The 15,516-nt window shown below is 35.8% G+C and overlaps 1 protein-coding gene across 6 annotated transcripts in view; it reads right to left on the bottom strand.

Annotated features, from left to right (window-relative positions):
• The window catches only part of SEC16A (SEC16 homolog A, endoplasmic reticulum export factor), a 58,023-nt gene that overhangs the window by 27,622 nt on the left and 14,885 nt on the right, over positions 1 to 15,516 (bottom strand). For all 6 annotated transcript variants that reach the window (XM_043983470.1, XM_043983472.1, XM_043983473.1 and 3 more), the window contains 9 exons: positions 15,304 to 15,440; positions 10,241 to 10,338; positions 6,213 to 6,339; positions 4,893 to 5,085; positions 3,859 to 4,033; positions 2,813 to 2,955; positions 1,974 to 2,035; positions 1,719 to 1,857; positions 852 to 1,097 (listed from right to left, as the gene is read on the bottom strand). In XM_043983470.1, coding sequence (XP_043839405.1) covers positions 852 to 1,097; positions 1,719 to 1,857; positions 1,974 to 2,035; positions 2,813 to 2,955; positions 3,859 to 4,033; positions 4,893 to 5,085; positions 6,213 to 6,339; positions 10,241 to 10,338; positions 15,304 to 15,440 — 1,320 coding nt within the window. The remainder of the gene's footprint in view (positions 1 to 851; positions 1,098 to 1,718; positions 1,858 to 1,973; positions 2,036 to 2,812; positions 2,956 to 3,858; positions 4,034 to 4,892; positions 5,086 to 6,212; positions 6,340 to 10,240; positions 10,339 to 15,303; positions 15,441 to 15,516) is intronic.

The raw sequence follows: 15,516 nt of genomic DNA, 5'->3' as shown, positions 1-15,516 counted from the left end.
TCCTCTCACACTTGATATATATAATGAACCATAATTCTAGAAAATTATTTAGGACTCAAAGATAATTTTTGGGGCAGCTAGATGGCGCAGTGGATAAGCATTGGCCCTGGATTCAGGAGTACCTGAGTTCAAATCCGGCCCCAGACACTTACTAGCTGTGTGACCCTGGGCAAGTCACTTAACCCCAACTGCCTCACCAAAATAATAAAATAAAATAACACAAAGATAATTTTCCTGGCTTAGAAGTAGAAATATTCTTATTATTTTTTTTTTAGTGAGGCAATTGGGGTTAAGTGATTTGCCTAGGGTCACACAGCTAGTAAGTGTCAAGTGTCTGAGGCCAGATTTGAACTCAGGTACTCCTGAATCCAGGGCCAGTGCTCTATCCACTGCACCACCTAGCTGCCCAGAAGTAGAAATATTCTTAACAGAAAAGGACACTACTCTGCCAAAGGGCTTATCAATTAATTCACATCAACTATGTAAGATCATTAATAGTACTATATATCAAATATCAGATCTAATACTAAAAGTGTTCTAGGATGTGGTAACTTAAATACAAAAACTTGATCCCATGACCAAAATTCACCTTTGACTGAGTTACTAAGACAAATCTTCATCATTTGTTGCACTTAGATGAACTATACTACTGATGCTTGATCATTACAAACATTCATCCTTCATCTCATGAGCATCATACATTAGACTCCCTTTACAATTACTTTCCATTACATCTATTCAATAAATAAACCCACTGACCAAGTGATACAGCATACCAGAATGCAAAATTTTTCATTTTTCATCAGAATAACAAAATTAACAACACAATGGAATATCAAGGAACTGCTCACCTTTTTACGCCCATAAAGAAGGAGCTCTCTAAACCTCTCTGTCTCTTTTTCAAGACTGTCAATAGTGGTTATCAAACTGTCAGTGAGAAATGAGAGCTGAGCTTCACCAGACTCTTCCTCCTCCACTTGCTCCACAGCCTCATTAGTAAAATCAATTAGGTTTGCCTCATTGGGTGACTTTCCAGGAAGCCACACTGTTTTGTGATCTCGTAGCAGGAGCTCTGCAATGTCTGTTCCCACAACAGTCTGTGGAGGTTTGGGAGAAGAAAAGAGAACTATGAGATGTTTCAAGAAGCCAACCGGACTCAGTCAGACCAAAAAGCCTGACTCACATTTGAGAAACATTAAACTATGAGAGATTCAATATCTAGGTGTGAAAAGGCATTTTAAGAAAAGGAATGTAAAGGGCAGCTAGGTAGCGCAGTGGAAAAGCACCAGCCTTGGATTCTCTAGGACCTGAGTTCAAATTTGACCTCAGACACATGACATTTACTAGCTGTGTGAGCCTGGGCAAGTCACTTAACCTTCACTGCCCCACCCCCCAACCCCAAAATGGTACTGAGAATAGCTAGGTGATGATCCCTAAAGATTTAAGTCAGAATACACAGCCCTTATCAGACTAGAGCTGGCCAGAAACACCTACAAAATTAAAGGTTGAAATTCTCTGCCTAAATTATTCATATTCCTCCTCCCCCAGTACCTTTCCCCACCCAGCCAAAGGAATTCCTCATCCCATAAGCATCACACTTTAGACTCTTTTCACAAGCTTGTTACTTTGTTATAATTACTCAATATATAAACCAATGATCAAGAGTTCAAAATTATTTAAACACTTTTCAAAGTAAAGGCTAACAGAAAGATACATACCCCATTCTGTCTGCATAATAATACAATAAAATCCCAAAGAAGACTTGCAGATTCTTTATCAATTAGATTTTCATTCCGCAAACATTCTGTAGCTTTATTCTGTGCAAAATTTATAACATCCACTTTATGGGTATCATCTCTGAGGAAAAAACAACAAGAAAATCACTTAGTGCAACAGAAAAGAATCTGAGGTGCTAGGCTTAGTAATTACCATTACATAGAAGCATTATAAAAAAACATTACTAAGATACATACTTAGCAAGAGGTCCAGGGAAGGACCTCATCTCTTCCTGTTCAGAAGTATGTTGCAACATAACCTAAACCAAAACACATAAGTAGACATCAGTCTCCTGTCTATATGATGTGGAAAGGCATATTCTGAATAAATACGACATCTGTTTTGACTAAAAATGTATTTTAATTAAATTGGAAATGCTGTTCACTTTTCCATATTTCGTTAGTAAGAAAGGTAACATATTATTGCTCTTAGACACAATGTAAAACCGTGACAAAATTAAAAGTGGCATCATATTATTCAGTACAATAGTAAGGAAGAGTAGTAAAAATCCCATATGGCGTCACCTCCCATATTTGTAAATACTTAAAATCAATATCTACTGGGGCAGCTAGATAGCCCTTGATTCAGGAGGACCTGAGTTCAAATCCAGCCTCAGACACTTGGCACTTACTAGCTGTGTGACCCTGGGCAAGTCACTTAACCCTCATTGCCCCACAAAAAAAAAAAAAAAAGGAAAAAATCAATATCTACTAGTAAAGCACAAAGGCATTAAGAAAGAGCCTTAGGGGGCGGCTAGGTTGCACAGTGGATAAAGCACCGGCACTGAATTCAGGAGTACCTGAGTTCAAATCCGGCCTCAGACACTTAATGCTTACTAGCTGTGTGACCCTGGGCAAGTCACTTAACCCCAACTGCCTCACTAAAAAAAAAAAAAAAGAGCCTTAGATAAAAGTCTAAAAACCGAAGATTGAGGGAAATGTAAACATTTTCTCTAGTTTCCTATTTCATGGCAATAATTCGTTGGCTATCTTTTTCTGATGATGTGCGGATACCAAATTCTCATGTATGTAGTTACCTCCATGCTGTGTATCTCAACCAAAGCTGGCTGGCCTTCAGAAGGCAAGTTTGGAAGCACTTTAATAAGATGGCCTCCAGGGCCAAACCTGGCACAGACATGAGACACTGAAAATTTCTCAGGTGTAGTTGGTCTTGATGGAGCTATGTTTTAAAGAAAAGAAAAAGATAAATGGGTTTGATAAGCATTTTTTAAATGTTTCTCAACTGGATGAATGAATATATTTCTAGTGTGAACATACAGTTGAAGTCATTGATACTGCATAAAGCAAGATCATGGCCAATTAAATTTCATATACAATATAGGTAAATAGTTCTAAAAGAAGATCTTATTTAAATAAAATAATATTCAAATATATTCTGTGAGAAAATTTTAAAATTATTCTTTTCTGAGCACTGAAAAAATTCACTACAGAAGTTATAAAGGATATCTCAATTCTATATAACTTTCTAAGTATTTTCCTTTTTGTGATTTAAAAATTCCATAATCTATAAATACCATTTCTCTCATTCATACTCCATTTTGTTTATATGACTAAAGAATCTAACTAAAATATAAACAATCATTATTGGCTCAAATAATCAAATATATGTTCTTCTGGATAAAATAATCTTAAAAATAAAAAATATAAGACAATGTGCCCTGATATAACCTTACTATTTTGCTCATGTTTTTCATAGTAAATGTCAGCTCCATATTAGGACATATTAGGAAAGGAAGGAGTTTACCAGTGCTGGATGTTGAGAAATCCTATAGCTGTAAAGAAATATTAGAGTTGATACCCTTGATTTTAAGTGATATGATATACCCTGTAATGTGCCCTTAACTAAAATAAAAGGAACTCAGTAATGATAGTCATTTCCTTCTTTTGAGAGAAACTTGGCTGGAATAAAATGAAATACTGTACAATGTATAGATTTTTTTTAAGGTAAAAAAATCCCAGATATTAATTAATCCTTATAAGTTTGGACAAAATGGTGATAGAAGGGAGAGGCATATACAAAGGGAACAGTCCACTGGTCTAAAAGTCTAAGTTTATGACATACCTTGTTCTGAAGTTGGCCATTCTGTTTCTGCAGGGTAGCCATAATCTGTAAAACCCTGTCCACCACTGAAATTATTACCATAAACACCATAGGAATAATCTCCATGAAGGGAGCCTGGTGGAGCTGGCCGTTCGTATGAATTAGCAGTTACGTCATTGTTTCTATAAATCTGGCTCTGTTGGATATTTTAAGAGAAGAGGAGAAAAGTAAGATGTCACAAAATTTGCAATTAATGATGAAATTATCAGTTTTATGAATTGTAGATAGTTATAAATGTTAAAAATTATTGCAACTGTAATAACTACTCTTAACAAGACTGGTATTGTTTCTGTGAGGACCTTCAAAAAATATACATATAGGGGCAGCTAGGTGGTGCAGTGGATAAAGCACTGGCCCTGGATTCAGGAGTACCTGAGCTCAAATTCAGCCCCAGACACATGACACTTACTAGCTGTGTGACCCTGGGCAAGTCACTTAAACCCCATTGCCCCCCCCCCCCCAATACATATACACATTCATACACATACAAATCAGTCCAAAAATCTTACTCATAAGTTAGGATCTGTTCAACATTAGCTGAATTCAGAACGAAATTCTTTTAAAAGGACTCAAATTTGACAAAACATTATAACTTAGTTATTTTATATAAAGTGTACATGGTAAATAAATGATGCCTAAAATAGGGGGCAGCTAGGTAGTACAGTGGATAAAGCACCAGCCCTGGATTCAGGAGGACCTGAGTTCAAATCCTCTCTCAGACACTTGACACTTACCAGCTGTGTGACCCTGGGCAAGTCATTTAACCCTCACTGCCCTGCAAACCAAAACAACAACAACAACAAAAAAAACCCCACCAAAACCAAATAATGCCTAAAATTGGAAATATTAAACTTATCATAATGAGAAATAGGAATATTTCAGCAGAAAAGAGACATCAAAGGTTTATTTGATATTAATTTACATCAGTGGGAACAAACGGTTATATGCTAGGAGTAATGAGGCTGTCAAAATACAAAATCTCAATCAAAACTCACTTGATGAGAACGTGAGCTGAAGCTGCTATGGCGGCTCTGCAGACTGTGGGTGCTATGAAGACTGTGGGCAGAATGTTCACTGTGGATACTACGCCTATCATCATCATACACATCTCTGTGAGGTTCTGGTTCATCATCAAAACTCCCAGCAAAGCGAGGGTCATACTTCCAGTGATCATCATATTTTTCGGGTCTGGAGGGAACAATGAAGTAGGTTATTTGACTTTGAAGTAAAGCAAAGTAGATGTAGATCCTATTACAGGGAAAATACCACAAAAGAGATCTAGTATATTTGAAATTCACCAGAATTTTCATAGCAATCAATCAAGCAACAAGAATTTATTAAGCACCTATCTGCCAGACACTATGCTAAGTTCTGGGAGTATAAATGACAATAAATGAAAATAGTTCCATCCTTTTTTCTGTCAAAATAGAAACAAAGTAGTTATTTATTGATTGGGGAATGACTAACCAACTCATGTTATGTGAATGTAATGAACATGTTCATAGTGTAAGCAACAATGACTATGAGGACTTCAGAGAAATGTGGTAAAACTTATAAGAAGTGATGCAGAATGAAGAATGCAAGAAAACAAAGACAATGACTACGATAATGTAAAAAAGGCAGTTGAACTCATTAAATGCAATGATCAATCTTGCTTCCAGAGAAGGGAAGATGAAATATAATTTCTTGCTCTCAGTAGAGGAAACTATAGGTAAGGAATGCTATATATTCTGTCAAGTAGGGGTGTGTGTGTGTGTGTGTGTGTGTGTGTGTGTGTGAGAGAGAGAGAGAGAGAGAGAGAGAGAGAGAGAGAGAGAGAGAGAGAGAGAGAGAGTCACTGTAAATCAGGTTGGTTTAACTGCTCTTTGTTATAAGGGAGTATACTCAATGGAGTATACTCTATACCCTATTGAGTATACTGTGAAATGACTGGTAAAATACAAAAAGTATCAATAAAATATTTTTAAAAGTGTACAAAAGTCTTTAATCTAAGTTAAAGAAAGTATGACTATAATAGTATGCTAATACTACAATGAACATACTGGAATAACTAAATACTCCAAAAACTTATGAGGAAACATTTTTTCTTCTATCTAAACAAGTTTTGAAATAAGTAACTTTATGATAACCAGAAACACTATCAGAAATAACTGTGTATTTTCTTACTTCAAACCACGTTATAACAGTAACCAAATCTTGTCCTAAATCCTTAAGACAAGTTTAACTTTTAAACATATTGCAAAAACAATGGAAAAAACAAAACAGATCACTTTTTCTTTCTTTAAACATTGTATGTAAAGTTCTATTACACTGACCTGTCACCATAAGGATATGCTTCTTTCCTATAATGATCATGTTCAGTATCATACCAGTACCTTCGGTCATAGCTCCTGGGGTCTCTAAACCTGGGATCATATTGATACCGTTCCCAGCGATTTGTATCTACAAGTACAAAATAAAGATTAGTATAGTAATAGAAACCAGTTATTGATCTATCTACATCCACTTACAATAAGTACATTAACATCACCTCCATGATTTTTTATACAATATTTTTGCTGTCAGCTTCTATTTTTTTCTTCTTGCTCACCTCAACCCATAGAGCTTTGTAAGACTTTAGATAGAAAATAGTAACAAAGAAAGGGCATATCAAACTTTCCAAACAATTATGAAATCATAGGAAAGAAACTAAAGACCTTCAGAGGAGGGCAATTTTCATCACTGCTGCCAACTGAGAAAAAGGCATATTTGTGAAATGAACATGGTTTAAGAACAAGGTTATCTGAGAACAGGTATTGGATTTCTGATTGACAGCAAAAGACAGGAATGACAGGCTGTTGTATACCTAATGACGCAAGCAAAAACATATTTGCCTTGAGTCTTATAGCTATAACAAGAAAGGCTTTTAAATGAAAAGAGAGAAAGGAAACTGCCTTTATCTATCCACCACAAAGGATAACATAGTACAAAGAAGACTAGTAATAAATAGTAAAAATGCCAGAAATTCATAGGAGAAAAATATTTAAGAAAGGAGTCAGCAACCATGAATATGGCCTCAAGTGTCCTACGTAGAGATGAGCATAAGGTAACAAATCAAGGTAAACCACAGATAGTACTAAAGGGAAATAAATTTGGTATTGCTGTGGTTTGGTAGGAAAAGGTTGATGACTAGAATATGGTTCTTTAAGGATATATTTCACTCAAAAGGATTACAGTAAATAAACAAAAATGGTGGGATAGAGTGGGAAGGATGGATACATTTATTAAGTACCTACTATGTTGTGGTAAACATTTTATAATTATTATCTCATTTAACCCTCATATCAAACTTGGGAAGTAGGTGCTGTTACTCCCATTTTATAGTTGATGAAACTGGGTTAAACATGGGTGAAATGACTTTCCCAGGGTTACCCAGCTAGTAAGCATATGAGATCAAATTTGAATTCAGGTTTTCCTGACTCCAAGCCTTGTGAGCTACCCATTGTACCACCAGCTGCCTAGTTATCTTCCTTCCAAGCTCTTTCCCTCTCTCTCTCTCTCACACACACACACACACACACACACACACACACACACACACACTCTATCAAGTCTTGCTCTAGGAAAAAATGATACTACTTTTGCTTTTGGAAAGGGTCCAGAAGTCATCCATGTATCCATGTTCATCATTCTATTACCCTATGGTTCTACCCACAGACCTAGTGACTTCAACTACTGCCCCTGTGCGTTGTCTCTCCCTCTTAGAATGTTAGTTCCCTGAAGCCATGGGCATCATCTCTTTTGTATTTGTATCCCCAGTGCTTAGCACAGTATACTTAAGTACACATAAGTACTTAGGGCATGCCTTTTCAATCAATGTTACTATTCATATCAATATGGAAAAATGTGGGCTACAAGATAGTACAGATAGGTACATTCAAAACTGTTTGAATATATTTGGAACCTAAAAAATAATCGCTAATGTCAACTTGGAAAGAAGTTTCTACTGGAATGACATAAAGATTTCTGCTCGGCACTGTGCTCTTTAACATTTTTATTAATGACTTAGATAAAGGCACAGATAGCATGCTTAAGAAAATCTCAGATTATCAAGACAAGGCTAGGAAGGATAGTTAATGTAATGGATGACAGAGTTAAGATATAAAGTAATCTAAAGGGGTGGAGGAAAATATGCATTTATATAGAGCCTACTATGTAGCAGGTACTGTGGGAAGCACTTATCATATATTATCTCATTTGATCTTCACAACAACCCTGTGAGGTAGGTTTCTCAAAAAGGGAAGAAGGTTGGGTCAAATCTAATAAAATTAAACTTAATACTGAGAAATACAAAGTCTTAAACTTGGGCTTAAAAAATTAACAAGAAAAATTGAAAATGAGGAAGTTAAACCTAGATAGCAGCTAATCTGAAAAAGGTCTGAGAATTTTAGTGGGCAGCAAGCTGAATATGAATCAGAAGTGATATATGGCAGCCAAAAAAGCTAATTTTGTATTTTTTTGACTGGCTCTGGGTTTTTATCAGTATAGGAGTGCCTAATAAAGAACTTTCTCTACCAAATGAAGATCAGTGCCTTCAGTGAAACTTCTGGTCTTAGAGAGTCACCCTGGTATAATAAGACCAGGGTCGAATAGTCAGCATATGGCAAAAGTGGGACTGGAACCCAGGTCTTTCAGCCTCCAATACTAGTTCTCTATCTACTACACAGACTCTCTCTCAAATTCTATCTTGGGCTAAATTAATAAAGGCAAAGTATCTAGGACTAGGGAAATGACATCTCTCACCCTACTGTGTCCTGGTCAGATCACTCCTGGAATATTATGTTCAACTGGGGGCATGGCATCTCAGGAAAGATGATAATAAGCTGGAGAGAATCCAGAAGATTTCACTTAAAATGGTATGGGGCTTTGAAATCATGCCATATTAAGATCAGCAGGAAGAACTGGGAAGGTTTAACCTGAAGAAAAGAGGTAGGAAGGACATGATAAAATGTCTAAGTATTTCAAGAGATGTCATGAGGAAGAGAAATTAGATTTGTTCAATTTACCTCAGAGAAGGCCTAAGAACAACTGATGAAAAGTTGCATAAGGACAGATAAAGAGCTTGAAATAAGTAAAAACTTCATAATAATTAAAGCTGCCCCAAAGTGGAATGGGATGCCTTGAAAATCTGTTGCAGTGAATTAGATTTAAGTGAGGCAGGGCTGTGCAAAGTCACCAGCCTCACTCTCTCCTCCAGAGCTATCTGGGTCCAGTCTCGAGATGTTCATCAGGATGACTGGAGATGGCCCCAGATGTTTAAGGCAATCAGGGTTAAGTGATTTGCCCAGGGGCACAAAGCTAGTGTCTGGGACAGGATTTGAACTCAGATCCTCCTGATTCCAGGGCAAGTGCTCTATCTACTATGCCACCTAGTTGCCCCAGGTTGAGCCATTCTAAACAGGTTGAAATACCCAAATCTTTTCCAATCCTGAAATTCACTGATTAATAAATAGTGTTTTTAACATTTTTATATATAAATATATGTATGTATGTGTATGTATATGAATATATTTTTCCCTATAAAACTATACAAAATTTATATTTAAATACCCCTGACTGGCAGCAGACTGCATTAATAATAATAATAATAATAATAATAATAATAATAATAATAAACAACCTCTGGGAACCACAGGAAATCCAATCAGGACTGAATACACTGTAGAAGCAATGAAATCTATAACTATCAGTGGCAAAGTTAAGAGTCATATTAACATTTCCCACTGTCTTTAACTGGAACACTGTGAGAACAGATAAACGATGTTTACAACTATCAACAGACCACCAAAGATAATTGCTAAAGTCACATAAATACATTAATGTTATGGTTAAGATACATTTGCTGTATAAAATAAAGTGAAATCATATACACACACACATATACATCTCCATATAACATCATAGAATGAAGGACAAACAACTATATGTATATGTATATATGTGTGTATGTGTACATGTGTGTATATAGGCAGAGATAGATTCCATTTTCAGGTGAGGAAATAGAGTCTTAGAGAGGCTAAGTAACTTGTTAATGGTTATACAATTATTATTTATTACAGGTAGGATTTGAACCCAAGTCTCTTCATCACATACAATCACTTTCTTCATTTACAAATGCTGACTACTTCAACTCTTCTACTAAATCAAAACTCAAAGAGGATGTAACAAATTGGCTAGTTCCAAACAAAACCATCCCATTAGTATTGCTTAGTAATTTCTTGGGATATTATTTATCTTTGGACAATAACTACTCTGCCCGCTGCCAGAAGCATCTGTTAAAGACTTTGATAATTTTAAAATATACCTCCATAATCATACTGGCCGGAATAATAATTTGCATAGTAATCACTCTGACTGCTCCATCCACCTTTGGAAGCACAATATCCTTCAGGATACCCCTGTCTGAAAAACATCAAATACAGTACTGTTAATATTTTTTCTTAAACCATGACAAGATATCAGTTAAGGCAAACTGTGTTCATATCAACAAGTGAACAATTGTAGCTATTTAAAATGTTAATTATGCAGTATGGGACAGGAATACTGATGCAAATTTACTATTCAATACATTATTGATTCAATTTTATCTCAGGTCAAGAATTGCCATGTAACAGCCATTTATTGTGAAAAAATGGCCTTTACCTGTTCTTGGAGCCCACACCATATAAAACTGAGCTAAGACAAGCTCTAACCAGAGTCCGTGCTACCAATCCCAGTAAAAGAAAAAAAGTAACTGAGCTATTAAAAGCAACTCTTCATTATTAAAGATGCCTACTCTTGCTCAAAGTTTAATCATATTTTCAGAGTTTTATCATACATTTGTGTAAGAGTTATAGCTGGATATACAAATCCAAACTTACAAAACAGATAAGGCAATTATTTATACATCACAAAATAAATCCTGCTTTTTCAAACATTTTACAACAGATTTCCTTTAAGTTCTAATTTCTCACTGTATTTCTTTTAAGATTTTTAAATATATGTATAAATGTACATAGACCTCTTTAGGACTCAATGTACCCTCCCACAGAAAAGTGAGTACTCTGGTACATGCAAATACATATGCTGCAGTTAATGTGTAACACAAACTGGAATATAAGAAAATCCTTATCCATCTGCTATGCATGAACAGTTTCATTTACATTAGATCAAATCACCTAATAAAGGTATACTCACAACCCAAGGTGGTGGCTGATTTTGGTGCTCGAGTTATAATGACCTAGAAGTCTCCCAAGCTAATACTGGATAGTATTATGACATACTCTGTGTATATATTTTAAAGGGGTGGAGTAAGGACAGCAATGAGAGTCACCCTAAAAAACTGCCAAAATGAAATATTAAATTCACTTAGAAGAGTAAGAGGGGAGCCAATCATGGTTACAGTTACAAAATCAGTCTCAGCTTCTCTCACCTTTTCTTTGGCTAGATTGTTTTCTTCAGTATCATTGCCATCTTCTTGTAATTAATACTTATGTTAATCATGATAAGCAGAGAGAAAACAGGAAAGGCTAGAAGGACCTTACTTGCCTAACCTTTCTTGTCTTTCCAACTTCTAAGGAATTCAAGAAACAAGTGCCCATTTGCTTCAAATTTCAGCACCTAAGGTTAACCTATGCTTTCCACATGGCAAGGTGGAAATCTATGGAATTTAGAATACTGAACAATGTCTTACATTTAAAGCTTCACAAGGAGATTTTTTTCTTTTTTTAGGGAGAATGTAATTGTCATTGTGCTTTATAAAAAAAAACTGCCTTTCAGTTTTCTGATGAAGAAACCAAAGCTATCTATTGCCATATGAAAAAATTCTCTAAATTACTATTGATTAGAGAAATGCAAATTAAAACAACTCTGAGGTACCACCTGACACCTATCAGATTGGATAATATGACAAAAAAGGAAAATGATAAATGCTGGAGAAGCTGTAGAAAATTGGAACACTAATGCATTGTTGGTGGAGCTGTGAACTGATCCAACCACTCTGGAGAGTAATTTGGAACTATGCCCAAAGGGCTATGAAGCTGTGCATACCCTTTGACCCAGCAATACCACTATTAGGTCTTTCCCCCAAGGAGATCATAAAAAAAGGGAAAAGGACCCACCTGTACAAAAATATTTATAGCTGCTCTTTTTGTGGTGGCAAGGAATTGGAAATTATGGGGATGCTCAGCAATTGGAGAATGGCTGAACAAGTTGTGGCATATGAATGTAATGGAATACTATTGTACTGTAAGAAATGATGAGCAGGGGGCAGCTAGGTGGCGAAGTGGATAGAGCACCGGCGCCCTGGAGTCAGGAGTACCTGAGTTCAGGTCCGGCCTCAGACACTTAACACTTACTAGCTATGTAACTCTGGGCAAGTCACTTAACCCCAATTGCCTCACTAAAAAAAAAAGAAAAAAAAAAAAAGAAAAAAAAAGAAATGATGAGCAGGCAGATTTCTGAATAACCTGCAAAGACTTAAGTGGATTTATGCTGAGTGAAGTGAGCAGAACCAGGAGAACATTGTACACAATATCAACAACATTCTGTGTTGATCAACTGTGATAGAGTTGACTTTTCTCAGCAATACAATGGTCTAAGATAGTTCCAAAGAACTCATGATGGAAAATGCTCTCCAAATCCAGAAAAAAAGAACTATGGAATCTAGATGCAGATAGAACCATACTATCTCTACTTTTTTTGTTTTCCTTTTGCTCTGATTCTTCTTTCACACCTTGACTAATGCAGAAATATGTTTAATGTGATTATACATATATAACCTATATCAGATTGCTTGCTGTCTTGGGGAAGGGGGAGGGAGAAAAATTTGAAACTAGAATTCTTATAAAAACAAATGTTGAAAACTATCTCTACATGTAACTGCAAAATAATACAATACTTCTATGAAAAAACAAACAAACCTGCCTTTAAAAATACCTAGGTGTGGGATAGCTAGATGGCACAGTGGATAAAGCACTAGCCCTGGATTCAGGAGGACCTGAGTTCAAATCTGGCCTCAGACACTTGACACTTACTAGCTGTGTGACCCTGGGCAAGTCACTTAACCCTCATTGCCCCACAAAAAACCCCCACAAAAAACAAACAAAAAAATACATAGGTGTATATCTTAGAATAACAGACATACAATGCAGCCAAATAAACAGAGGTAAGGTAAAGAGAAAGTTTTTCTCTTCGGATAAAATATTAAAAGATTCACTATGAAATAAATAATTCTTCTGAAATTATTACTTCATTAGTGATTAGGTTTCTCAGCATAACAGAGAACTTTTATAACCAGAATACAAAATACAAGTTTAAACATCTTCTGTAATAATATTTACCTGAGGCCCAATGATACTTCTATTCAATGACTCTGAGCAGTCACAAGTACAGGATTTGACAATGGAAAGACAATTTAAATATAGTTGACAGTATCCATATACTCTTTTTTTTCCTGGGGCAATGAGGGTTAACTGACTTGCCCAAGGTCACACAGCTAGTAAGTGTCAAGTGTCTGAGGCTGGATTTGAACTCAGGTCCTCCAGAATCCAGGGCCAGTATTTCATCCACTGCACCACCTAGCTGCCCACAGTATTGATATACTCTTACTACTTTTTCTCTTTGACTACTAATTATAGTAGAAATGAAATAGGAAGAGAAATTGTTCTCCCCTTCAAAAGAAACCTACTCTTTGCAATGTAAAAACACTTTCATAGATTTTATAAAATCTAAGTTGAAAGAATTATTATGAGGGGCAGCTAGGTGGCGCAGTGGATAAAGTACCCGCCCTGGATTCAGGAGGACATGAGTTCAAATATGACCTCAGACACTTGACACTTACTAGCTGTTGTGACCTTGGGCAAGTCACTTAACCCCCACTCCCCTGCCAAAGAAATGTTATAGATCATGTAATCCAATCCCTTAATTTTATAGAGGGGGAACTGTCTGGCTTAAAATCTTATCCAGGTGAAAGCCTAACAGAGGTAGTTGTAATAGACTGAGACAGGTCCTTATTTCAGATTCTATGAGCCTATCCTGATCTCTTGTTATACTAGTGTTAACATTGGATGGCATGGTCCAATCAACTATTAAAAATTAACAATGCTACTACTAGCAGAAGTCTTAATGTTTAATATTAAGTAAGTTATCTATAGCCAATGCTACATTAGTTCAGAAAAGAAAAAAGAAGGGATTGGCCAGGATGAAGGTTAAATTTATGTGTTAAATGTCAAGAACAGAAAGGGTAGAAACTACAAGTCAAAGAAAGAAAAAGGCAAATACAAAAAGGAGCTACAAGCAAAGGAAACAAAAGATTTTTCAAGGTCATAATCTCTAAAGGAAGTAATTTAAGAAGAAATATTTTATCTTCTAGCACATGGTAGGGGCTTTAGAATAGAATTCATGGATGCTATTTTTCCTATGAAAAGTCACAGAAAATATACACACATATATGTGTACAATTACATAATAGGATTTTTGTACTTGTACATTGTCTCAGAATATGCAAATTAATATTTCATTATAAGTTGTAACCTTTTTCGTAATAGGTAGATATAACTAGAGTCAATATCACTGATCTAGACAGAGCTACAAATAATACCAATACCACCTCAGCAATATTATTAACTCAGAAAGAATACAAGAAAGTTCATGTCCTCGAGAGGGAAATAGATTGCCATAGTTACTAAAATCATTGGCATTTTGAGGAAGAATAGATGTGGGGCTTTTTCTCTGCTTAACAACCCTACTACCACCAACCACCACCCTACACAAAAAAGGCTGTAGTTTTAAGTACCAACTAAACTTGCTCTTGGGGCTTGATCAGGAGCCCTGGGTGATCAGCTTTGTCAAAAATAAAAGGAAGAGTATTTAAGCACTTCTCTACTTTCTTCTATCACTTTTTCCAAGACTCCAGAACTTTCTCAACTATAGGGGAAATTATATGCTGGGTCTTTCTCCAGCAGTAAGCAGTAGTACAAGCAATTTCCTTAGTATTTCTCTGAAATAGAAGAAATCACCTCCTTAAAAAGGACAGGGGAAGAGAAGTGTAGAGATCAGAAATTATACACAGATTTCTTCACTGTTCCTGTCTAGGAGCCTTCTCTATCACAGTTCACAACTTAGAATATGATGTTAAATTACACTAAAATTGGCTTTGTGATTTTTAGTGACTTTTAAATGAACAATTAAACATTCTTAGCACATTAAAATCAAGCATGAGTTAATCCTACAATTTATTTTGCATATTTATAGGAAATTTACATTTGTTGATTTATGATATTTAGACTAATTGCCTAATGTACATAGTACATATTGGCCAAATCACTAAATTAGTACCACTGAAAAACAGAATATACTAAACTAGAAAACCTAATTATAGTTCCATACCTGGAAGATGGTCGATCTGAGCAGTGACTAGCTCTGGAACTTGGACGCTCTGGCTCAGCATACCGATAGTTTTCAGCATAAGCAGCACTATTCTCATAATGTCTATAACGAGGGTCATATGGGCCATAGGCATCCTCCTAGGAAAGAGGAAGTCTTATAAAGTTTATACATTACAATATAAACATCATTAAATAAATAAATCACCACAGTTAG

The sequence above is a fragment of the Dromiciops gliroides genome, chromosome 2, assembly GCF_019393635.1.
Source record: "Dromiciops gliroides isolate mDroGli1 chromosome 2, mDroGli1.pri, whole genome shotgun sequence".
Lineage (NCBI taxonomy): Eukaryota > Metazoa > Chordata > Mammalia > Microbiotheria > Microbiotheriidae > Dromiciops > Dromiciops gliroides.
This window is presented reverse-complemented; position numbering and strand designations above follow the sequence as displayed.